Source organism: Montipora foliosa, chromosome 6, assembly GCF_036669935.1.
Source record: "Montipora foliosa isolate CH-2021 chromosome 6, ASM3666993v2, whole genome shotgun sequence".
NCBI lineage: Eukaryota > Metazoa > Cnidaria > Anthozoa > Scleractinia > Acroporidae > Montipora > Montipora foliosa.
Window position 1 is genome coordinate 39,851,198 of NC_090874.1, and position 26,568 is coordinate 39,877,765.

General features: G+C 39.4%; 2 protein-coding genes across 2 annotated transcripts in view; both read left to right on the forward strand.

Moving 5' to 3' along the window:
- The window catches only part of LOC138005555 (uncharacterized), a 6,099-nt gene extending 4,467 nt beyond the window's left edge, over positions 1-1,632 (forward strand). The window contains exon 3 of the mRNA XM_068851765.1: positions 1,475-1,632. Coding sequence (XP_068707866.1) covers positions 1,475-1,632 — 158 coding nt within the window. The remainder of the gene's footprint in view (positions 1-1,474) is intronic.
- A 1,224-nt stretch (positions 1,633-2,856) lies between these two features.
- On the forward strand, positions 2,857-23,930 carry LOC138009065 (uncharacterized). The gene is made up of 10 exons (XM_068856366.1): positions 2,857-3,161; positions 15,755-16,969; positions 17,339-17,613; positions 18,064-18,153; positions 18,457-18,576; positions 18,738-18,882; positions 19,850-19,982; positions 20,939-21,063; positions 23,207-23,320; positions 23,765-23,930. Exons 1-10 carry the CDS (start codon positions 3,107-3,109, stop codon positions 23,863-23,865), a joined length of 2,373 nt encoding a protein of 790 aa, XP_068712467.1. The 5' UTR covers positions 2,857-3,106; the 3' UTR covers positions 23,866-23,930.
- The last annotated feature ends 2,638 nt before the right edge of the window (positions 23,931-26,568 follow it).

The following is a 26,568-nucleotide window of genomic DNA, read 5'->3' on the forward strand; positions in this document are numbered from 1 at the left end:
AGAATTTACGGAGTTTTCTTCTTTTTAGTATGTTGATCGTTGTTTTGTAACGTAAGCCGCACACTGTGTTCACTGAGAACGGCCGAGTAAATGATTATTTGAAGTTTATGTCCGTACCCTTGTTCAGACGTTTTGAGTTCGTATAGCGCACGGCTGTACACATGTTAAGTAGTGTATTCGTGTTTATAAGTTCATGCAGTAGTTAATGATCATATAACTTCCCCTGCTAACTCGCAGCATACAACACTAGTTTAATTTTCTCTTGGTTTTATACTTAAGAGCAATAATAATGTGGCGAAAGCAGAAATACCACTGTACCCCCCTTGGGAAACCTTGTGTAGCCATTACCAGTCCCTCGCGAAGTTGTAGTGTTGACCGATGTTGACGGGATTCCATGGGATCCTGTAATAGATTAACAAGAAAGAAAACCACTCGTCGATGTGTTAAATGTTATTAATTGGTACTTAAAGGCCCACCTTCAACGGACAGGCTTTTCGACCGTTTGTTTTTGTTATGGAAATTCGTATTTCTTATCGCAGCGATCTAATTGGATGAATCTCGGATTTGGGTAGAATTTTAATATATGAAAATTGTTCCGAGGCACGCAATGCCTGTCGTTTGAAGGTGGGCCTTTAAAGTCGAGGATATGCAACTACCTCAACTGATGATAACATGATAACAGCATCTTTTTCTTTGAGCTAATTTAGGAAATTCGCGTTATCAGTTTCCAATCAAGTAAAAAAACAAGCAATAATAAAACAATATTGTGAGGCTGTGATCTCTCAGTCTTTCAAGCATATATCCAACCGCCAACTTCGTGTATGACGATGACTTTGTTATGACAGGTAAAGAAATTGTCATTATTGTAATACCATTTGATTTCACGTTTTAGTACTTTTTTAGGACGAAACAGTTGTTCACGTAAAAAGAGTGAGGTTTGATTTGAGCTCTTTACCGGTTTGAAAACCAGTTACTGACAACAGTTTAAGGATGGCGAAGGGTATATCATTGTCTTAGTTCTTACCCCTGGATTAAATCCAAAGTCCCATTTCTCCTTTGTCAAAAGTTCCAAAAATCTTTTTGTGAACACCATTTTTGATGCGGCAATTAAATTAACCATTGGCATGCCTTGGTTTCTAAAAACCGACGCCAAAAGAGAATGCAAGTTGTGTTGTCCTTCCCCTACCTTCGAGCCTGCTCCTCCGAAATAGAGCTTCACGGAATTACTCAACTTAAAATTTCCACGTTATTTCTTCGTTTAAAAACTGGTAAAAGCTACTAATATACCCTTAGATGAATGCGTGGTTGAATATCATATTTAATTAACGGCACTCAAAAATTTCAATGCGAGGTCTGTTTTAAATTTGATCACTAGGGTAAATCGGATTTTAAAACGCACCTTAAAACCTCGAAGAATGATAGCTTTAGAAAAGACTTATGTTTCTTTTTCGTTTGTGTTTTGTTTGTCATCTAGGTTGCTTGATGCAATGTTCATCGGCAACAAATTATCAGCTACAAGCTCTTTCCGGCAAGAGTGGAATAAAGGGTGATGTCAAATTCTCCCAAGGACACAACGAAGGTCCTACACACATCATTGTCGACTTGGAAGGAGTCAACGAGACTCTGACATAGAGCATACGACAACTACCCATGGTTTACAATGGAAACGTGGCTATGAGTTGTCATGAAGGCGAAGTTGGAGCATTATATGATCCTACAATGGCTGCGAAATCTTCGAACTACAGTACCTCCTGCACTTTATCTAGTAACTCGAGATTCCAGGACTGTGCTGTTGGGGACTTAGCGGGGAGGCTTGCGAACCTGAATGCCAACAATTCAAAGGGGAATTTTACACACCAGAGCATGATCATTCCGATCACTGGTCCGAACAGTATCATGGCTAAAACACTTGTACTCTACAGCGGCGGCATGCCCAAGGCATGTGCATTGATAACTCCAAAGGAGGTTATGGTGACGGCTAAAGCAGTCTTCAAATATCCGGTAGCAGGTTATGTTTATTTTAGACAAGTCGTCAAGAGCTCAGACACAGACACCAGTCTATTTGTCAATCTCTTCTATGTCAACAGTGCATTATTATCAAGTCAATTCACATGGCAGATTAACCAAGGTACAGTTTCTTGCCAAACTCCTGGAGAGATTTTCAGCCCTAACATTATCAATGGACAAAACTGCAGGAAGGAAAAACAAGAAAATTGTCCCATTGGTGATTTGTCCTCTGAGCATGGTGACGTCACAGTTTCTATGGCAACAAAGGAAATGTCAAAAACCAAAGTTGCTTTCACTGACACCAACCTGCCTCTGAGCGGAGCGAACAATGTTATCGGGAAAACGATCGTACTGTTCTCAAAAGTAGATCCAGAAAGACCTTTCGCATGTGCGACGATATCGGATCAACACTTTATACTCGAACAGTTAAATAACATTTGCATTCACCGAACTGTTTAAACTTTAAAAACATGTTGAACTATTTTAGGAGTTTTTTTTTTTAGGGGAGCCATCTCTCGTTACGTCCTTTTCCTTAATATAATTTACAAAAAACGAACATCCGGAGGAGAACTATATAAATTTAGATGAATGTATATATAGCAAGCAATGATTGAAAACGATTTTATATTTTTCCGCTATTCCTTATAATGTTAGATATTAAACTGTAAAATGTATATTGCTATAAAAGGGTATGTTTACGTCTAACAGCGCAATATAGACACATTCAAAACATCGAAAAGCCTTGAACTCGTTCTACGATCTAGGGGATGCGACTCTTCCAATAATGAGAACCTGGATCAACACTGCATATTGTTTTTGCGTGGTGCAAAATTTGTAATGTGGCCGGATAACAGCGGCAGTTTAAGAAGAAATGTTTGAAGGTGGCTAGTTCATTCGCAAGAGCAGATTACTTTTCCTCTTTGTTTTAATGCCGCTAAAATAAGTCCATGAAAAAATGACGCTATTTGTCTATTAACCAATGGAGTAATTGTGCAAATTAATTACGTTTGCATCGATTACTCCCATCATAAATGTATAAAAGGCGATGCCTTTGAGAATGACCTGGTCAGTTATCAAACATTCGAAGTAAACCTGCGATATGCCGTTCCCTGCTTTTCTGAGGACAGTCTGTTTCATGATCTTCCTTTCAACAGGTCAGTAAAGCATTGATCACTGTACTAAAGTAATAGTGAGGGAGAGGCATCTCAAGCCCTTTACGATCTTGCAAAACGTCCAGCGATGCACGCAATCACACATCCAAATTTTTACGAGTATTAGCGATCCACAACTGAGGCTGGTTACTCTGACCAAGAATTGTGGATCATCTGACGATCGCAATTTATGTCACTGAAAAACCCGTGTACATCATGATTAATTCTAAACACAAAGGTCTCTATTTCTTCCTGTTTCGGAAAAGACGGAAGCCTTTGATTGCAACGCTTTTTGCTGTTCTCAAGAGCGGATCTCGATTGGGTTAACCTTTGGTCAGCAAATAGCAATAAAAAAGTAGCCTAAAGGAATAAAATTTAATAACTCAACTCTTTGCTTTCAGGACCGCAGTCCTTCGAGATCAGGTAGCGTTTACACGAACGCGGGTTCACATCGACACGGTTTCATGACTTCGAAACCGCGTCAAAATCGATGCGGTTTGAAAGTGTTTACACGGCGCGGTTTTCGCCAGGAAATCCAGGTCATGATGGTCTAAGCGAGCGCTCCACTACGTGCTAAATTCAGTATTTTGAATTCAACAATGCAAATTTTGCGCCAAAATAGTAACCGTATTCAAATGGAAGCGGTTTCGCTATTTACACGACAGATGAAACCGCATCGTTTTGAAAACTCTCCACTTTTGGCAAAGGTTTCAAATCGACACGGTTTCGGCGACAGTCTCGATCGGTGTCGTGTAAACGGAAGGTGTAACCGCATGGAAAACAATGCGGTTATAAATGAAACCGGATTCGTGTAAACGCTGACTGAGTCAATACTCCGAGTGCCTTTTATACGTACGGAAACCACGCCTACGTATTTGTGGCACGATTTAAAGTTAAAACTCGAAAAAGTCAGCCCAGGTGCTATTTTCGATGATTTAAGTTGAGGTGGCACTAATTACCCTTAAAGTTTGAAACTTCAACCGTTTTTGTTAATCTAACGTAGCGACCAAAATAACTCAGTGTTTTAGCTGCAAAAAGCCATATCTTTGACCGTTGACTGTTTGAGGTATTATTCTATTGTGATAATGCCTGACAAAGGCATTTGATCTTTAAGAACCAAAACGGGAATTCCTTTCATGACGTTAAAGCCCTTTCTCTGACGTTTCTCGCTATGCGATCTGTTGGTAAATAAAAATGTTGGTCCATTGACTATGGAAACTTAAATCGAGATCGTAGGAGATAATCTTTAAGCATAGACCATTGGGGTAAAAAAGCGGATGTTCTCTAAGTCTAAACTGAGCCCATTAAAATAGACGGAAGACACGCCTCTGCACGTGAATATCACTTGAACTTTTCAACCCCCATACAAACAGAAGATTGTTTGTATTATATTATGTCCTGTACTTCCCTTGACGTTAAATTCCCCTTGCAGAGAATCCACATTTTGCAAATTCTTGAAAATGTCTGGTTTTAAAATAAATTTTGATTCTTGCTGTTTGAATTTCGTCATTTGTATGCAAATTTTTTTCCCTTAGGGAAATTTGATTGTTAAAAGTATTGAATGAACAATATCTTGAAATCATGAAAAACGCACGCAATGGTATTCGAGGTTATGCCACAAAGCCACGCGTTACGAAAAACTGCTTGGGAGGTCAGTAGAATGCTGAAATCCACAACTTATTGAGTAATTAACGAAACGAAGTCGCACAGTCAATGGTCGAATTGACGAAACAAGAAGGTCTGACAAGGTTTTTTCCCGATACCATTTTCACCTACCTGATCCGCAACCGGGGAATAGTAGACCCTTACGTTTTCGAAAGGGATATTTTTGCAATTTTTGGCACTTAAAAAGGTCACCTGGAAGTTCTCCGAAGGTAACGTTCAGCTATCAATCTCTAAAATGAAGATATCATTCCCTACACAGTCTTTATACATTACAAGGAGCCTAGAAATGGTTCTCATACAATCAAGTTTGCCAATGGCTTAATTTGCTCGTTGGGTGCCCTTGACTCACCTACTCATACGAGGAATACATCTTACACGGGGCGCGAGAGAGGTGAAATAATACCTAAAATAACCAGAAGAAAGATACGATACTCGACAGCATTAATTCAATGTGGAAGAAATATCAATGTGAGAGATAAAACTATTTATTCTTTCACGACAAGGAAGTCATCGCCTACAAGGAAGCCTGAGCAACGGTTTGATGTCTCCATATCACCATTTTCAAATTTACGTTGAAAATAATTTAAAAGAAAAAATGTGCGTCAAGAGTTCAGTACAGTAAAGAACAGTGAAGAGTTTGTTTAAATAGCGTAAACGTGGCTCCATGTGGTTAACCACCGCTTTTTCGTTTTGTTCTTCAAAGGCGGCAATTTCTGTACTAAACACACAAATTTAACTGCTCAAACTCTTCAATCGCTTCCACCGTTTTTTATCATCGCAGGGTCACAGAAAGATCAATCCACCATACTGTGACTTTTCCACACCCTTCTGAAACGCCAGTCTTTACGTTGTGTACGATTTTTGCTCGAATGTCGGAATGGAAAGCTATGATTTTTATCTTCTTTGAACTAAGGAAAAACTGAGAGTATTTACTGAGATAAAACTTCGGTACTAATTTGTTCGTCTGTTCAGAATTATGTTCTTGTACATTGCATGGGCAGCGGAAGACCAACTTTTGCTTTTGCCTGTCACAGTTTTACTGTATTTATCGCGCGTAGCACTAAGACGAATTATTGGATAAGACAAAGAGCCAAAGCGTGTCTTTGTCTAATGCGTTTGAGAAGTGTAGTCTTCGCCGTATGTGGGACGCTCTTTGCGTCAATGCGCAGGCAAAGAAGAAAATTTAGCACTAAATAAATAAATGGACTCAGCGGAGGCGTACTTTATAAGGCTTCAGTCGGAGTCCACTGGTGGAGTGCCTCTTCAGTCTCTTTATGACGTTATGATATTGGCTGCGGACTCAAATTGCCTCAAAATCCTTTGCGAATCTATCAGTTTACTCAATACAGACATCTACGACCTAATCGTTTACACAGCACTTAGCATAAAATCTAAAGTACTCAAAAACACACTGAAGAGCTTCGATCCCTATTTTATTGCATATCAAGTGTTTGGATACACGGAAGGTAACGCTTGTTCCGTAATTTATTAACCAATGATTACATCAAGCATGAACAATAATCAAACGAAAAAAGTTGTAAAAAATATGCCTTTACGTGCAACAAAAAATACTTCCCAACGAGCAGAAGTTGGCATTGGCCTTGTTCGTGATGCAGGAAGAACATGCCTTCTTATTTTCAATGGTCAGTCATCCCCTTTCAAAACTGACACAAAATGCGTCATTTAACGCTATGATAACTCTGATGTTTATGCAAAATTCTTCCCACCGTCGACCTGAAATAAAAACAGTTGCTCGAGAAACGGAAAGATAAACTTGTCTGGAAACAGGAAGCTGAAACCGGTTCATTTTTCACCATGTCGCTCGATATTTTTCTGAAGTCATTTGGTTTTATGGTTTTCCTTTTATCAGGTCAGTATAACACTGAACGGTTCAGCACCAGCAATAGCGGCGTAAGCAAAAATAGCTCCACACCATACATTACGAAAACCACTATCGGTTTCAAGAGTTCAGTTTTGTGTATCTTGCAAAAAAATATTATTTTTGCTAGATGTTTTTCAGATTAGTTCTATATTCATCGACGGAAATAGAAGACTTGAAAAAAGGTCATGGACTGATAAATGGTGACCTGCTCGCTCCTAGAACAATTGAAATTGAGGTTTAAGTTAAGTTATTTCTTACTGTTCAGAGAAGGCATAAGCTCTGAGAAGTTGTAAACGTTTGGTTCAGTTCTGAAAAAAACCAAACTTAACGTCAGTGTTAACGTTGTGTGATACAATCCCGTTTCTAAACATAACTTATCTGTCTTCTTTTGGTCGAAACGCACCAGGAATTTCTGTAAAATGAGTGGCTTAATCTCAAGTTCGCAGAGCTTACAGAAATCCATTGGAGAAAACAAGATGCACGCTTTTGAACTTAAGTGTTTCGTTGTGCCATGCTCCTTTATTTTCAGCGCCATTTTCCGTTCGAATCAAAGCGTGCATAATGTATAGTTCTTTCCTGTCATCGATCTTGAAAATGTTCAGTCAAGTTTAAATCGCATAATTCTACGCAATTCTGTGACAGCCAGATGTGGCCGTTACATTTTGAAAATGCAGTAGCATACGCTGAAGGAAAACATTATTGCCAGTACTGAATTTGGAGGAAAAAATTAAAGGAAGTTGAACTGCGGTTATCAAAAAATGCTTGGAAAAAGGAACAAGACTTGTGCTTTGAAAAGTCCAAGGAAAATAAAACGTTCTAACTTCCTGTCGAGATTTAATTATTTTTTACATAACTGAGAAGTACGTCATCGTTAAGATCACAAACATACAAAAGTCTAGAGATGCATGTGGGATATTATCTTTGCACAGCAAAAGGGAGGGAATACTAACACGCTAACGTTGCCTCGTGATGTTAATATCAAGTTTGTGACAAATGATTTGTGTCTTGTTCACGGTGTGGCTTGATTAAGCAGATTAAGCAGAAATCAGCTGACGTTGGCTAAACGAAAGCTCTTTGGGTTGACTTGTTTTCAACACTTCGCATACAGTTACAAATCAGTGCAATGTTTCAAGTAAAGTGTATCAGTATCGCTAACATTTCCGGCCCTAAAACATGTACGACAAGAATCACATGAATTCCAAACCGCGGGCCCTTGACACGAAATGCAGAATTGTTTTCAGACAATTTTGGACAAATCGTAAGAACATCGAGATCCATTCAACCCTTACCTTATTAGTTTGCCTAACGACTCAAGAATTTTTAGAGATTTACCGCTTTCGGTTAATAGGTTCCATGGTTGCATTTCTCATGAAAAGTCAATTGAGCTGGGATTGCATGATATGCCAGTCCAGTTTAAAAGGCTTCGATACTTAATTGCGGCGAAACTCCCTCTAAAGTGGTGCAGGAATCCACTTCTTGTAAAAATATGCGTGGCCCACAGAGATGAAGACTCTGAGAAAACCCACAACCGAACGATTCTTTACTGTGAGTTTTCTAAAACCTTGTGAACATCTACGTTTCACTCGACTGCCTTCCGTCCGTCTTACTCTGTCTAAATGGCGGGATATTGAGCTGTTTTAGTTGAGATATTGATATGTCGCCATTTGCATAGACATTCGGACTGAAACATGCGGAAAAACATTCATTTTCGAATTCCTACCTCACGCAAATCGTTAAAAATGCATGACATTTAACTCTCATACAGCATACCTTAATAAGTAGCAGTACTGGGTATTTACGCAGATTTACGTACAATGACTGTGCACAATTTTCAGTGTAATGGGACACTGTAATTCCGCAAACAGATTATTCTCTTTGAGAAACGAAACCAGGAATGGCGAACACGCATAATTTTCATGCGGTGTTGAAGGGAAATGATTGGTAATTGAAAGCGGGCCCCACTGCGGTTAAAATGGGATGTCTGTTCTGTTTCCCAGGACTTGAAGTAGCGAGGGTCCCATTATTTGACAATGGCCATAACATATAGTTCGTTCGCGCAAAAAATGTTTTAAAAGTGATTTTTGTGAAAGTCAGTGAATAAGTTATGGGATTTTTCAGTAGGAGCCAACATAAATTCTGAAGAAAAACAGGGAATGAATAGGTCCATTAAACAAATAGATGGAACGTTTTGTCGTGTCATGTACAATTTCCTGGTTTGTCTGTCGAGTGCCAGCAACAAACATGATAGACTGCACACTTCACTAAACGACTGATATCAGCTTTGCTTGCGCTGTAATACGTAAAAGATGTGTAGGAACTGCGTAAAAGATGTGTAGGAACTGCCACCTGATCGCTGTCATACTGAAGTGTAATAAATCGAGCTCCAAACTTCAATGTCAACACTCTATGAAGAAACCACTGGCAAAGAAAGAAGTAAACAGTGGACTTTTCTTTAGTGAGAACAATGTATTAAGGCGACTGGTCTCATGAGGCTTAACCATAGTTTAATGTATAATTTTTAACATTTGAATTTAAAAAAATGATGAAACCAGAAAGACTAGCGTGCAGAGGGCATAGGTTGAACGGAATCCAACCGTAAATCCTGAAAAAGTGGACATGTATCATTGCGTGAGCCGAAGAAAGTCGCCTGACAATGATTAACTTGTTCTTACACACGAATTTCTGTCAGGGGCCTTACATGACGGCTGATAATAGTACTCTGACAGAAAGAAAAGAAACGGGCAACTGAGTTTGAATCACAAGTAGGAACTTCGAAAGGTATCCATTTTTGCTAACGGTTTATCGTGTATCATGGTAGTATCAGTTTTCGTTTAAAAAGTGTTTGACAGTTTTCGCGTCATCAGGGAAGTTTCTTCAACCTTTCCTCAGCAAAAAAAAAGCAGGCATTTCAATGCGGGGAATTTTCAGTATGACTAAAAAAGCAGCAACCGTGCCTGTTACGAGCACAAACTTATACGAACTCTGGCTTGCTAATACCCGGACCTCTGCACGAGCCCTTTAGTTGACGAAGTTTATATTTTTAGGAAGTTAGTATCTTTATTACACTGTAAAGTAATGCGGAAAACCTCAAATTGAAGGGCCCAGGAAAAAGTCGTTAATACATTTGCAATTTTAACGATGACGGAAGGCTACTGATTCGAGGTTGCGGGAGATTGTTGAAAAATGTGAGGCCACTTTGACTTATACGTGATACGCACTACTCAGTCGAGCGTTTGTCTTTAAGTCCTTGAGGTTGCCAACCTTTACAACGTTTAACAGCAGGGAAACGTTTAGAATTAGTTTTGCAGATCGAGCGGCCGTCTACGATCGCCCCCACGTAATACATGACGATGAATTTAAAAGCGTGTCTTTCTTAGGGTAGAAACTTACTTGATGAAAGGAATTGACTTAACTCAACTTAACTCAATTCTACACATACAGGTTGGCTCGAAATTCGTCTTTTGTCTGACCTTCGCCAGTGAAAATAGACGGAGGAACAGTAACTTTGAACTCTAAGGAATGGTCACTTCAGTAGTTCCGTCTTTGCGCTTATTTTAACCTTCGAAATCCGTAAGAACTTTCCTTGTCAAAAAGTTAAGGTCACTGAAGGATCAACAAAACGGCTTCGTGGCCCTGAATCAGTAATAAATAAATGAGGTTGAATAATTTGGCATACGTGATGTTTTGAAACGGAATAGCATTAAATTGAAGAGTCTACTGGAATACTCACATTACGCCTTACTGAGTTCTCCTTACTCAGAAAAAAACGTCTTACCATCGAGAAACGTTGAGCCTTCCCACCAAAACTTCAGAATGACGATAATAATTTATTATTATTTATTACAGAAAGATCTTGATGTGGAATTGAGTACACCTGAATATCTCTTTCACGACGGGTGAGCCATAGTCGTGTGCCTTCATCATATCGCTTACGCCTTGATAAACAGTTACGTGGGTGAACAGAAAGTTCGTGTTTATAGCCAAACAAGACGCCTACAAGGGCGTATCCGTGGAATGCGCAAACAGTTAACACAAATTGTCCAGTTACGGTGAACTTCAAGTACAGGTAGACTTCGGAAAATGGCGAAAGATTACTAGAAAGATACATCTGTAATATAACTTAAAGTTTTTTGTTGTAAAAACTCATTACTAATGTTACTAAATTTGCAAATGCAAACAACGAAGCCCTATTAGCAGGTTATCAGGATACGGGATCTTTTATTTATTTATTTTTTGGAAGGAGACTTAATTCAAATCCTACAGTTTTACTTGCTTCGTTAACTCCTTTCATCCAAAAATTACAGGATCAGCCTTAAATCATCCGAAAAACTTATTACAAATCACAGTTCAACAACTTATCATCCTGGGCCAGTTGTTCAGAAACTGGGTTTTAAAACGAGTTTTATCCTCTACTCCCAAATGCTGTTCAAGGCTGATATTCAGAAAAACTTTACATTAGAAGAAGTCAATCTTGAAAAACAAAAATAAGCAAAGGAAACTGTGACCAAAAAGTTGAAAACATGAAACAAAAGTTTACACTCATCCTGGATTAAGGTAATTGGCTTTCGAACAACCGGGCCCTGTAATCGACGTCTGGTTCTGTAATCCTGGTTTAGTTCCTTGCAAACTGTATAAATTTGCCGTGACGAAGACAAGAAGACAACATCCGTGCTCTATTTCTCTCAATGCTCAAAAATTCCGTAATTGCGTGTTGTATAGTCCAGTCCAAAGTTCAAATTTTACAATTCCATAATCTTGATTTCAGTAACTCCACAATAACTTGAAATCTCGTTAAGAAAAATCCTTAAATCCAGTAGTCCAGTCCGGATTGAGATCGCCAAAACTCTCTCTATCATCGATTCAAAATTCAACAAAAGCTACAAGTAGTAAATAGTTATCAGAAACTACAACAGTTCGTCCTGATTCTACACTCGAGCTGAACAAAAAACCCAAAAAACCCTTGTCATCGTTTTCGAGAGAACAGACAAACAGCCGAAACTGTTCTGTGCCTGCCCCTTACGGCACTGAAAAAGTACCGTACGTTGTACAATAGTACTTGACCGTAGTCCTTGGCCAAGAAACTAATCTTAGCCAAAAGCCCGAGAAGCGATCAGGATACGAGATAATTAGGTAAAAAAATTGTGGGGATACGGGATTTTTAGTCTGGAGGTGGGGGGGGGGGGGGGGTAGAATTGAGGAGATACGGGATATTTTTTAAAGTAAGAACGCATTGCGTGTGGTAGTGCAGTAACTTGACAGTGTTTTTTTCCATAAATGTCAACTGAGCGGCGTTTTGTTTTTTCCAGGAGATTCAAGTCCTTGCACAATATGTAGCTCTAATAGTACACGACACTGTTTGGTATCGTAAATCATTACGGTGCCATGGTAGACATCTTTGCTATATACCCTCTAAGAAGACATGTGGTTCAGTAAAATACTAAGCCCAGAACGATTGAAGAAAATAACAGGAAATCGAGAAACATTTGGCTTCAAAGTCGATATGTTGATCATTTACAACTTCTTTTTCACCACAAGCTTAAGCGTGTACTCTGAGCTTCTGACACCTTTCCAAGACCAATGTTACTAAAGTTTTTTCCCCTTTCCAGCGGGGTTAGTATCTGGATGGGGGACGTTAAAATATGCGACTTTTGCTGTCAGGAACATTCGCCCAAAAATTCTATTTTAACGCTTAAAAATGCGAACAAAGCAAGGTACAGATTTTGCTAGCCTGCTTTATGCAAAACAAATATTGACGAAAAAGTAAATAAATATTAATATGTAGTTTTTAAGAAGAGCAGAAGGAACTTTTAGGAAGTGTCGATCGAGAATGAAACAATTTGCCATCAGCGAAAAACATTTCGGGAGATATTTGTTACGTTCCATCAGAGTTCAATTTTTCTATCGTACTTTTGGTCATACAAGTAAAATCGCAAAATCGGAAGTGACATCGATTTTAGCGGCCGCCTGTGATCAAGTTATACCTTGCGTGTTTACTTACAACTCACGAAACAAAGGATACATCTGTGACAAAATCACGGCATAACACCTGGTTTTTGTTAGTGCGTTTTTTTTCTTTCAAGTGTTATAAAGTTCGACAAGATCTAGGGGCGAATTTAACATAAAGATCACAATCGTTGATGCTAGTCCAAGTGTCAGCTGAAGTTAAGCTCCTCCGAATGAGGTTAGTACTTGGATGGGGGACGGCTGCGAAGTCCCCGTGACGGCGATAGCTAATTCGTTTTTTATAAACTTGATTTCATTTTTTATCTTGTTTGGCCGTTCAAAGCTATTTTCTTATTTTCTTTCTACGTCAAAACGGCGAACAAACTGGTTCCCAAGAAATATTGGAGTACGTATTCGTTCTATGCAAAATGCTTCTAATGAAGTATTCGTTGTATGCAAAATAATAATGTTCACAGTGGAACACACAAGTACGAAGCAAGATCTAGAAATAACGTAGAAAATTCTCCTTACCTTTAAAGCTTGCCTTTCTCAAAGAAAAAGCATTTATCCACTTTATCGAATAGTTTAATACTGAAACAATCATGGCGGGCGGAAAGATTCTATTATAAATATTTGCTTTCACCATTCTGATAGAAGTGTGTCACGGTGGCCGAGTGGTCTAACGCGCTAGCAGAGAAAAATCGTGATGGCTTGGGAAGTATAGGAGTTCTCCTCGGGGCAGGGAAGTTTGGAAATACCGTAGGGAATATAAATCAGTCCACCCGATGGGAGATAAATTCAATATCCGTGGGGTATGCACATTTGTGACTACCAACAAAAAAAAGATTCCAGCCCGGTTTTAAGACGTGGATGCCTTCGGCATTCCACGTAACAAGTAGATTACGCAAACTATACATACAATGTTCAAATGGGGAACTGTCAGCTTTCCTTCTTTTTTTTCGCGGCGGTTTGTTGGCTTGTAATAAACCGCAGGGAAAAAACTGTTAAGATTCTGAAGTTTTAATTGATATGATGCCTAAGAGTATAGGAGTCGTTGAAGCAGGACCTTGATCACCACTGCACTATAGAGCGCCCTTAACAGACAGTGAAATTCGGAATCCGTGAATATATCGTCGTAAGGATGATTCTGGAAAAAGAAAAGGACAAGGAAAAGACGCTCGATATTGAAAAGTGCTATCAGCATGTTTTTTTTTCCCGACTTCAGTTGAATGAGCGAGGAATCCGTGATATTGGCCCCAGGCATGCAGGGTTAAAGAGGTCATAAAATTAGCCAGGAAGATATTTGCGGTCACTTTGTTCTCAGTTTCGTCTAAGCGTAATAGAAAAGCTTTGCTTTGTGACATCATTACTTTCCATACAATAAATGGCATATAAACTCTGCAACCCTTTTGTCCATCAAGCAGAAAAAAAAAGGTGTAGTTGGAGATCCACCGGCTGTTCACCATGTTTTGTCGAGTTTTCCTTAGGACGCTGTGTCTAACTGTTTTCATTTCATCAGGTGATGTTCTTTAAACTGTTGCAAACTATCGTTGTTTCTCCATTACGGGAAACTCTTGTACTATCATTGCTGCATAGTGCTAAGAGCCTAATAACTTTTGCTCGGTCATAAACTTGAAGAGGTGAAAGAAACGGGGAAGTCAAATCAAATCATTTTCTGATTGAATTGCTCTTTATCGATGCATCGTTACATGACAGTTTTGTTAACTGAATGTTCTAAACACTTTTAGCGGTTTTCCGTGAATCAGGTAATGTTTATTATTCTAAGCGTAGCTTAAATGAAAGAATTTTCCATCAACGCTTTTTACTCGGACATGTTCCGGCTCACGCACGTTGAAGCAAGTTATGACAGAATTTTAGAAACTGATAAATAGGTCAAACTGATCACTCCTGCATATTAAACGTCAATTAAGAACAATCCTTTTTTTATTTTTCTTGTGATAGGCGAAATGGAAAAATGAAATTGCAAGTATAAATCGTAGCCATTACAAACAAAGAATCCGGATAAATATTATTTTCTTCTTCTGTATACTCTTCCTGAAAACTGACGCCATTTATGATTTCCAAACCATAATTATGCCCTCCTCGGATCGTTTTTTTTGCGGGCCGATGATATTAAAAGCACACATCAGAGGAATGCGCAGTTAATGGGTCACTGAACCAAAGATAAAGCAGTAAGTGAAGACAGGCGAAAATGTGTTTACAGGTGAACTTTCGGAAATCTGGATTATTTTCTCCACATAATTCTATGATATTTTTGCTTGCTTAAAAACTCCCATCTTTCAGAATTTTACCTAAATCCGTGTAATAATGTAATGCTTGAAAATGTGGTCTTTATTTTCTAATAGAGTAAACATTTTGCATTTATCAGTAAGTTTTCCTATCGTTTCAGCGTGTAATAACCTTCAAGTATAGTATGTCTACGGTGTTAAAAGTTTCAATACAAAGTAGGCCCTACACGTCATCCTTGCTAATGATAATGGGGCCATGACTTCTCCGAAACGTCGAAAAATCACTTACAAGCGATATTGTACATGTGTGGCTGTATTGTGAGATCGTTTTCATGTATGTCTCATTAGTATTGCCCGCCAATTTGGTGTATGAACGATTGTATATAGTCACGATAACTTTGTTTTGAGATGTAACAAAATTGTATTTACATAATTCGATTTCACGATTTTGTTCTAGAAACTTTGCTGAGGATCCGGAGGAAATATAGTTGTTCAAGTAAAAGGAGTGCGGCCCTATGCCCCATTGGGGGCAATAAGGACTAATATATATATATATATATAAGTAAAAGGAGTGCGGTTTTATTTAAGTCCTTTGGAATTGAAAAACCATTTGAACAACATTTAAGGTGACTCCCTGGTTTTGCATTGCGCAACCCTACTGCGCATAAGTTTTTGCGTCATTGGCGTGCATCAGCTCGCGCACATTAATATAATGGCGGATTATCACTGACGTCAAGCTTAATCTGTCAAGGAATGGCTACTTTCTCCTGAACGAGCACGGTTACCCCCTCTTTTTAATGGTTTTATATACTCGTAATCTGCTTTTTTTTTCGTTTGTGTTTTGGTTTGTCATCTAGGTTGTTTGATGCAATGTTCATTGGCAACAAATCATCAACTACAAGCCCTTTTCAGCATGAGTGGAATAAAGGGTGGTGTCAAATTCTTCCAAGGACACAACGATGGTCCTACAAACATCATGGTCGACTTGGAAGGAGTCAACGAGACTCTGGCATGGAGCATACGACAACTACCCATGGTTTATAATGGAAACGCGGCTATGAGTTGTCACGAAGGGGAAGTTGGAGCATTATATGATCCTACAATGGCTGCGAAATCTTCAAACTACAGTACCTCCTGCACTTTATCTAGTAACTCGAGATTCCAGGACTGTGCTGTTGGGGACTTAGCGGGGATGCTTGGGAAACTGAATGCCAACAACTCAAAGGGGAATTTTACACACCAGAGCATGATGATTCCGATCACTGGTCCGAACAGTATCATGGCTAAAACACTGGTACTGTACAGCGGCGACATGCCCAAGGCATGTGCATTGATAACTCCAAAGGAGGTTATGGTGACGGCTAAAGCAGTCTTCAAATATCCGGTAGCAGGCTATGTTTATTTTAGACAAGTCGTCACGAGCTCAGACACAGACACCAGTCTATTTGTCAATCTCTTTTATGTCAACAGTGCATTATTATCAAGTCAATTTACATGGCAGATTAACCAAGGTACAGTTTCGTGCCAAATTCCTGGAGAGATTTTCAATCCTAACAGTATCAATGGACAAAACTGCAGCAAGGAAAAACAGGAAAATTGTCTCATTGGTGATTTGTCCTCCAAACACGGTGACGTCACAGTTTCTATGGCTACAAAGGAAATGTCAAAAACTAAAGTTGCTTTCACTGATACCAACCTGCCTTTGAGCGGAGCAAACAATGTCATCGGAAAAAAGATCGTACTGTTCTCAAAAGTAGATCCAAAAAGACCTTTTGCATGTGCCAGTATAATGAAGGTGAAACCAATGGTTGTAAAAGCGACCTTCGCGGCCAGTGTTCATGATGGTATCGATGGTTATTTCAAGTTTACTCAGCGGTCTCCTTTTGATCCTACCACAACAGAGATAAGCTTGACTGGTTTAAAAAGGAAAGCTGAAGGATACCACGTGCACAACTATCCTATGCCATGGGAGATGAAATTCAACGGAAGTGGAACATGTGCAGGTGGCTACCTGGGTGGACATTGGAATCCTTTTGGCGTTGATGTGAAATCAAGTCCTTCTCCTGGAACTGGTATAAAGCAGAATTGTTTTCCTTTCGATATTTCTTTGTCACAACTTCCATAGGATGAATAGGAGACTCCTCCTGAAGTGTACTCTTAAAAGATAGACCAGTATCTTTAAAGGCAAAGTTCTTTCATTCCTTTAACACTTTTTTTATTTTTTTCTGAAGGATAAATGAGTTAAGTGCTTTGAAACCCAGGGAAGCGTTGTTCGTGTTTACGACGTAATCTGCATGCCTTTAATTTCACCATTCAATTCGGACAGCCTAATGTTTTCAATTTCATGCGTTCCTATCAACCAAGGATTTTGCAATTTATCTGTAGGGAAGTGTGTGTGAAAGCTCACTTTTATCTCGTCGTTTCCACCCATTTCTTTTTAGGGACAAATGATGAATATGAAATCGGCGACCTAAGCGGAAAATATGGATCATTTCACAATGTCACATATTACAATAAGACACACGTTGACTTCAACCTGCCTTTGTTTGGCAAGAACAGCATCCATGGACGATCAATCGTTATCCACAAAATGAAAGTTATGGGAAGCGGCAGATGGGTGTGTGCAGACAATCCAGCCGTACTGAATCATGAGATGTTTGTCATGAAGACCAAAGTGACTTTCAAGGGCCCTGCTCTGAAGGGTTACATTCTTTTGGTGAGCTGTTATGTGTCATGGCAGATTTGCGATATGTTTGGATGAAAATCCTTAAAATATCTGGAACTTGCTCTTAAAGCTTTTGCCGTACAAAATAATATTAACCGAGAAAAGAAGAGAGTGGTTAAAAAAAAATATAAATCAGCTGCTGAGGGGAGTCACTCCTTATTATATTAGAAGTGAAAATGAGACTTGGTGTTAAGAATATTCGGTGTGTAGCCAGTTGACACTGGCTAAAAATAGATTGTTCTGGACGTTTCGGCTACTACTGTTGCCTTCTTCAGCAAAGTTAAAAATGCACATGTCTAACGGCGTCCTACTTGACATGATGCATTAGTCAAGTTTCGTTTCGACCTTTCAAAGTTAAGACAACGAAAGATATCTCATATTATACCAACTTCATCCTCTCCGGACTTTGAATTGATTTATTATTGATGCTTTGTTTTTCAGATTCAGCAGAAGTCCCACGAAAAGTTCATAGAATCTGAAGAGACGTCGATTTACATTGATTTGGGCTATGCCTCCAATTCCAGCAAAAAGGTAAAAATATTCATGGTTCCTTGAGAAAAAAAAAAGTTAATATTTCAACTATCCACGTGAGGCTTCACAATGAACACAGGTTATAGGTTCTATGACATGAATCCGTTTAACTACTACTTAAATTACTATTGAAATAGACAGAAAGGCTTCAGACAATGAACGAATCAAAGTTCCTTTTCCACGTTTGTGAAAAAAACAGATAGTGAATCTAGTCATAAAGTAGACTGGAAGACAAATGAATAAAGGGCTTCAATAGAACGGCTGAACCAAAAAAGTATGAAATGATTTTCTTTCCATTATCAGAGTGTGGATCATCCATGGCATGTGCATGTGAACCGTGAAGGAAATGACACCTTTGCTGAAATGGGAAAGAGATGTAAAAGTCTTGGACCTCATTATAACCCATACCACGTCTACTTGTCCGTAAGTATTGAATGCCTTTCTTTTTTGTGCTCTTATTATTAGCTGGCCAAGTATGGTAGAAGAAAAGAAACGTGTGAGAAGCGATATGTGTTAAAGTGCATTGTTTAGTGTCTGATACCATCGATTTAAGAAAAGGTCTGCAATATTTCTTCGGTTTTCAGGGAACCTACAAAACCTCTTGTCTTTCTAACAACATGATGCGTTGTGAAGTTGGGGATCTCTCTGGGAAGCATGCTCGGTTGAATGTTGGTTTCGGAAAGCAGTTCTTCACTGATCCTGATCTTCCATTGTTCGGAGAAATGTCAGGTAAGATCATCTTGAGCAAAAAAGAAACGAAAATGAGAAGTTTTGTTTCTACAACTGCTGACGACAGGTTAAGTTGAGCGTTTATTAGCTGCTCAATCACAGGCAGCCCAAGCTCGGTATACGATTTATAGACTTTGTGTGGGAAAATTAACTTTGAGCTTATAAATGCTAAAATAAGCTGTAAGTGCAGAAATAAACTTCAATAACATCTACGTACAGTTGTCCTTGTCTTTTCTGTGCAATCGGAGGGCAAACTGTATCCGTTTTAGACGGGTTTGTGGCTTTCGAATTTTTAGAATGTCGTTGGCTATCATTTCCCCTCATAAAGAGAAGAAAGTTAAGGCTGGTAAATCTCGGCGATCTCGTCCCACTAATTGCTCTCGAATCACAAAGCAACGGTCCGAATCGCCATAAAAACACTGACCCCGACCAGCTTTTTATTTGACCGAACAGCCACGATCGATTAATTAATCACAGCTATACGAACATTATCATGTGGGGATCCCTTGGTGATATTAAATTGAGTGAATGTTACATTTTCATCTCTACGTTTATTTATTCATTCAAACTTGCCAAATAACTAATTATAGAGCGAGTTTCAATCGAGTATCGTAAAACCAAAACCAAAGTAATTACTTTGGCCAATCAAAAAGGACGGAGACAATCTGGTAAACCAATTAAAACTCGAAGTAATTAGACGTAGCCAACACAAAGCGAGGGAAAGAAAGATAAATAACTACATATCCACGATAGCTTAAAGAGTTTTTGAAAAGAGAAGTGCTAAATAAATAGCACCGTGAAATATAAGAGATACATTTGGCTTGGAGACTTCAGAAACCAAAAGCCTTTTATTAGGACCCTCCAAGGACAAAGGGACTTGACAGATGGCTTAAACGACTTAATATCCCTATAGTCACTGTCTCGTTGTTCCGTTTGAAACTTCCTATTTCTGGATTTGTTTCCACAGTTGTTCGACGAGGAATCGTAGTTCATGCAACAAACGGTGGTTCAGCGCGTCTTGCCTGCGGTACTATCAAACCCGTAAAATCTTTGTATGTGGAGAAGTCTCTGCAATATGTACAAGGAGCTGGATTTTCACGGTAGGCATGATGAACTCGTTATGACGGCGTTATGACGCATTAGTTATCAATTGAAATTGAGGATGCGTTCGATTGACCGTATTCCGAAATAGGAATACATGCAATAGAAGTTAATAATCCTTCGTTTTTACAGAGATTCACATTAAAATGGTAAAACACCTGCTAAAATTACTATATTTTAAACATTTCTTTATTATCTTTGTTTCCTCAAAACGCCAAACATGCCGTTTTAAATCATCACTCCACGTATTCTTATCAGTTCCGGATGATCGAACGCATCCTGAATTGGATACAGAGACTCTGGGACTTAAAGCCGTAATACACTTGCTACTTGATCAGGTCAGGTCAATCCTCGGAGCCCCGCTGGGGGAGCACAAGGCACCGACAAACTTCTTCCATTCAGACCGGTCCTGGGCCAGCCACCGCAGCTCGTTCCACGTCTTCCCAGCTGTTTTCATCTCGTCCTCGATGGTCCTCCGCCAAGTGCCGAGTGGTCTACCGCGGTGCCTCTTCCCAGGGGGCGCCCAAGACAGCGCCTCGAGCGGGTGCCGGCTTTCTTCATGCGAAGGACATGGCCAAGCCACGTCCACCGTCTTCTTTTCAGCTCCAGAACGATGTTATTCACCCCTGTGCGCCTCCAGATCTTCTCATTGCACACCTTTTCTTGCCACCTGACTTTCAATATTCTCCGTAAGCATCTCCCTTCGAAGCCCCGAAGTTTGCTCTCCAACTTCTTGTTGGTTCTCCACGTCTCTGAGGCGTAGAGAAGAGTTGAACGTACGTTGCTACTTGATAGTTGGGATACAAATATTGCAGCATCTGTCGACATTTTGAGTGTCGAGATTATTAAATGGCCACCGCTTGCCCCAGGTGGGGCGTTTTTTAAGGTTCAATCGTAGGGCTCTTTAAATTGTTATAGTCTATACCATAGGTTTACTGTTTGTGTTTTTTGGTAGGAAAACCTTTGCCAGAACTGTTTCAGCAATATTGGATATGCCAACATGGCGGATATTTTACATCAGAAAAGAAGAAAGCAATATTCAAGGGTGTGTGACAGTAAAATTTGGGATCATTGGAAATGGTTAGTACAATTCTGCTTGTACTCATGGCCTTTTGTAAGCTTGGTTTCTACTTTTCCGGCAAGCTAACAAGTATACAGGAAATAAGTCCAACGGAGCTTTACCCTTTCTCTTATAAAGGGTTCCCTATTGACGATTAAAATCGTCTGACGTTAGACAGAGTAAAATCTGTTAAGGTAATTTCCTTGAAAATGACTTAATATCCAGAATTTTTCAAACTTGGCACAACTGATATTCATACACAGGACATTAAAAAAATGCAATAAGAAGATGTGGTCACCGTGCTTGTTTTCGCGCTGTATGCCCTTCATTCTAAGTGTTTTTTCACCGAATTACGCGAGAAGCGTTCGAAACTAGGTCAACCGGAAAAATTGTTGTTATGTAGTAAAAGCTACTAAATATTACTGAAAACTTGAACCTACTTGCTTTTCCGGGCTATGATCTTTAAGTAAAGTGATCTCAAATTGTTCAATCGTGCAAAGAAATGAAATCAAATTGGACCGTTACAGTCATCACTTTGCACTACCAGAACTTCTCCCATCCAAACTTTTTTTCCTTAAAACCGTGTACCTATTACGAGTGAATAAAACCATCAAAAATGAGGGGTTTCCGTGCTCTTTTTTTTTTTGCAACACGATAATAAATGGATGGCAAAGTGGCAATTTCGGCTTCAAAATGACCATTTTCCGCGAAAGGACTTGGGCGAGTTACAAAACAACACCTGCTTAACCGAGAAGAATTATCATGATTGCACTTAAAAGCTCTTGAACAGCAAAAGCAGCCATTGTTGCCTGCCGTCAGATGGCCGGTTATGTTATGCGCAGTATGAGATGCGCGCTGCAAAACAAGGGAATCACCTTAAGTGTCACTTTTAGGAGGAAGAGAGTTAATGAACGAACCAGTCAGGCCCCAAATGTTAAGAAGCTGCATAACTGTATCCAGTCGATAGGTCACTGACGTGAGTTCAACTCCGGCCGGACCAACACTCACGGACTTTAAATAACTGAGGAGAAAGTGCTGCCTTAAAAATAATAATGACATCCGCAAATGGTTAGACTCTCCAGTCTTCTCAGATAAGGACGATAAACCGTAAGCCCAGTCTCACAATCCTTCAATGTTCATAAACTTTGTGGGACTTAAAAGAGGCCACGCACTTGTCGCGAAGAGTATGGCATGAAGTTCCCGGCGTTGTTGTCTGTCTTCTGTGGTGTATAATGGTTGGGAGGGTAAATGCTCGGAGATATTAGCTACACCAAGCTACTCTAAAATCCAAGGGTAAAGAAAGATATATGATATGATATGACTTCACGTTAAACGTTGTACACCCTTACTTAGATGTGCCTAGAGTGTGCATATTCATGAAATCATTTCACATGCTGAAACTATACGGCCTAGCTATGAACAAATGGGGCCAGGAGTGTGGACTCAAATGTTGTGTGGTGTATTCGCTGAAAAAAATATTCCGTTTTAAATGGACTCGTGAGTTATTTAAGTACAATAAACCAATTTTGTTATATTAAAATTCAGCCTAAAACAAAAGGCATCATCTTGAGGCTCTGGGAAATAAAATTATGCAAATCCTTCTATTTATTACCCAGAGCCTCGAGATGATACCTTTTGTTTTGGACTGAATTTTCATATATCGAAATTGGTCTATCGGGTTTGAATCCTACAAAAAGGCCTATACCGTGCAGATCTCGAACTTAACGCATAGTCGCTGATGCGTCCACAGCCACCTCTTCGACATGCGCACATGAAAATCTGTTACCCCTAAACACTCTGCGTTTGCTCAAAACTGAACATTTAATTTGTTCTCCTAGTCGTCATTGTACTCCGATTTAAAATTCGGTTATGATACTCAGTACAACCCACAGGACTCAACTCTCTCATATTGGGCACATCATAACTTTGCAGTTAAGCACTGAATATCTAGCACCGTTCTCCCTCTATAGAATGGTAATACGTAGCAGAAATATGCGACGATTTACTCTTTTGAATGAGATCGTCGCCTTAAATTCGACGATTGTTGTTGTTGTCGTTTTGTCAGGTCTGGTGTGTAAAGCACGACGATTACATGCTAACGATGTAATGTAATAATTTTTTATCGTAAGTATGCTAAACCGTTCCTAATTCCCATTTTCACAGAAAAGCAAGTTCGTGAACCTTCGCAAGCTTTCGATTTTATCTTAAGGAGCTCTCCAGCACAACTGAAGGAGTTTCAACCGTCCGATGACTGCCGCCCTTCTTCTTCGACAAAAGGTAAAAACTGAATGAGTCATGGTTATGGTTTTTCACTGCACGCCGCATTTGCTTTTACCGAGGCAGTGATAGCAAATTAGATTGATAGAAAAAAACGTATTTTTTTATATTTTTATCGAATATTCCCTTAATTCACAGTCCTCCGAAGTAGTCAAAGCATTTCTCCCTTTCATTTCCCAATATTAACTATGTAGAACACCCTTTGAGAGGAGGCTTGTCGTATTATATGAAACTTTTTATCTGAGTAAATCACGTGACGCTTTGAAGAGTCATGATGCATCGTAAGAAATTCGCTCTTCCTTGGGCAGACTGTATGAGTTCGACTGAGGCTGTCAAATGTCTCTTTAAATGCAAGCGATAAGGAGTCGAACTATCATGACTAAGCCAAACGGCGTAACCTTGGTACTGATCTCCTCTTTTTTTGTCTCTTTTCTCTCTTCTCAGATTTACCGCGACCTCTGCCGAACAAGGCACGAACCAATCAATGGAGTTCGTTCGTCATATTTAACACGATGGTTATCATTGCACTTGCGAATCAAAGATGACAAGTTTTGTTTTTTACAGTGACTTGCTCCTCTCTTGAAGCCATTATCTCATCATCTGACGTCAGAATTCATAACACCTGACTTAAATTGCTTATAATTAGCAAATATCAAGCGGTTCAGCAAGTACTATCGAGTTCTAGTTGCACGCGAGAGGTCACTAAGCACGAAAGAAGGGTAATAATTTCAAGAGGCCATAGCCCAGTGGCCTAGCCTCTTGCTTCTCGAGTGCGGAAGTTCATCTGGACCCGGAGCAGTGCACTTTAATGTCCTCAGAAACTCCATACAGTATGCACCTCAATTGTTGGAATTCGAGTGCCATCCGGGATGGAAAGGACTTTTGGCGAGGAGTACTGATCGTCAATGTTAATAGACTGGAAATAGAAGTTAATTGTTTTCGGGTCAACAGTAGAGCTGACGGGTGCATTGCGAGCCTGTCTATCGGTGATCATATTGACAGTGTCCCACCACCTCTTGGAACTGGTGTGATAACTACTTCTTCTCTCATTAACAGCACGGATTTGTAATAGTAAACGCTGAACCGTTTACCATTTGTTTTATAACAGAACCAAGACATCTTGTGACATTTTGTGAATTCCTTTGTCGTCTTTGAATGCCTCTCTTTCACTGACCTCGTCGAGCTACTTTAGCTTTCACTTAGGCTTGCAAATCCCTTTGCAAGGGGCTCGGGCAAAATACTCGCTAACGGGTTAAAGCATGACATTTCAAGGACTTTTTTCATAAAGCTGTGAAGAAATTTCAGCATTTTCGACAATACACTAGTGGGTCATTATTGCAGTTTGTGGAAAAATCAATTTTTTCCCGGCCCATGCGTCAGTGTTTTCGTCATAAGCATTCACAAGTAGCCAAATTAAGCAATCAGAGCGCGCGCTTTAGTTCTACATTATTTACCCTTTATTTATAATGTTTGAAGTATGCCTTGCGTGTACTGTGTTATCTCTATGAAAGGAATCGCCTAGATTTAGGTATTATTAAAATTATTGAGTCCCAGCTCCAACAAATACTTCGCAGTGGCTCTTTTTCATGAACTACACATTGGTTCACGACAAGAATCCATCACCAAAGAGCAAGAATCTGGTATCTCTCTTGTTCCCATCAGCGTCAGTTTTTTGAAAAGTTTTTTGGATGATGGACTCAAGACTGATAGGGTCTATTTCTCTTTGGCACTTGAAACATGAATATGATTGCGTGATATCAGTATGACTACCGCTAAAAAAATATTCCCATCCGCACGCAGCGTATTCAAATCGAATTTGCCCGTCCACACGTATCCGAAATGTATCCGGATCCGCTCTAGTACTCGGGACTCCTCAAAGAATAATAAAGCATAATTGAAGTGTACAGTGTTCGTAGCTCGTGTTTAACTGCACACACGTGATTCTACTTGGAATAAGTCCAAGAGGTAAAGAAATAATATTGCCCTCGGCAGCCATCTTGAGAATTGATTTCACAGTAAGGAACTGGGCTCGATCTTGTTACGTCATCCGGATAAAAACAAATTCCGGATTAGTGTTCACACGGTTCCGGATTCATAGCGGATTCAAATATGCCCTCTCTGGAGAGCGTATTCAAAAAATTCCGGATTCGCCAGCGAATTCGCCCGATGCGTGTGGATGGAAGGCGTATCCGGAAAGAAAACGTTACGGATTCAAGAATATCCAGATACGTGCCGAAGGGCCATTCCCCAAATGAATAGACATTTATAGAGCACACTTTAAGAGGAAAACTTCTCGTATGTTATCAAACCTCTATTTCGTGTTAATCACAAGAATCTTCAAAAGTCAAGATGCACTGTTTTGAATCCTTTCTTCTTTGAAAAGATCCTTTCATTTCTTGATGTATGTTCGACTGAAGCTTTCAAATCTCTCTTGAGTTTAAATCGATGACAGTGGAAGTTTTAAACATTCTGAACTTATCAAAGGAAACAAATTTTAGGAACACCAAGAAAGTTGGCGGAGGATATGAAATAAAGGAGAAAGAATGGAAATGGAGCGGTTTTCAATTGAATGTCGAGAGTAATTAGCAAAATGCTTTGGTTTTGCATTGTTTCACTTAGTGATTGGCTCAAACTTTTCGCGCCATTTTTTCAAGCAATCAGAAGTGAAACCAAAACCAATTGTGGCTAGCGCGTGGACATTTTCCCTCGAGATGTGTCACTCGGCTACGTGTAATTACTTCGAGTTTTGATTGGTTTACTCGATTGTCCCCATCGTTTTTGATTGGCCAAAGTAATTACTTTGATTTTTTTGTTACAATTGAATATACTCCACTCAGGGGAGATTTTTTGTCCATTCCATTCCCTATGCGGCTATAATAATCATAAAAAATCAAGACGAGTTTTGTTTTAAATGGACCATGCTTAGATATCTTCATTGAAGAGGACTACATGATTAATTTTAACGATACAATGATATATGAAATGGATCATATATGAACTGCGGATATGAAATCAAGTGAAGCTATGATCTTCGCAGTTATGAACGCAAGTTTTGCAATTGCGTAAAGAAGCCTAAAAAAATTCAGGACTTCAACGGGGTATGAACCCGTGACCTCGCGATACCGGTGCGAAGGCTATGAAGCCACTGACGTTGAGTGATATTGGAGGATCGAATGAAACACTTATGTATTTAATTTGGTTTTAAAAATAATTCCAACAAATAAAATTGTACAAAGACCAAATTAGAT

What these genes read in the sequence shown, in the direction of transcription:
- LOC138009065 (XM_068856366.1), top strand. Translation starts at nt 3,107, where the DNA reads ATGCCGTTCCCTGCTTTTCTGAGGACAGTCTGTTTCATGATCTTCCTT. An exon ending in AAGTCCTTCTCCTGGAACTG is followed by an intron (nt 16,970 to 17,338) that starts GTATAAAGCAGA and finishes ATTTCTTTTTAG; the next exon opens with GGACAAATGATGAATATGAA. An exon ending in CAAGGAGCTGGATTTTCACG is followed by an intron (nt 19,983 to 20,938) that starts GTAGGCATGATG and finishes GTTTTTTGGTAG; the next exon opens with GAAAACCTTTGCCAGAACTG.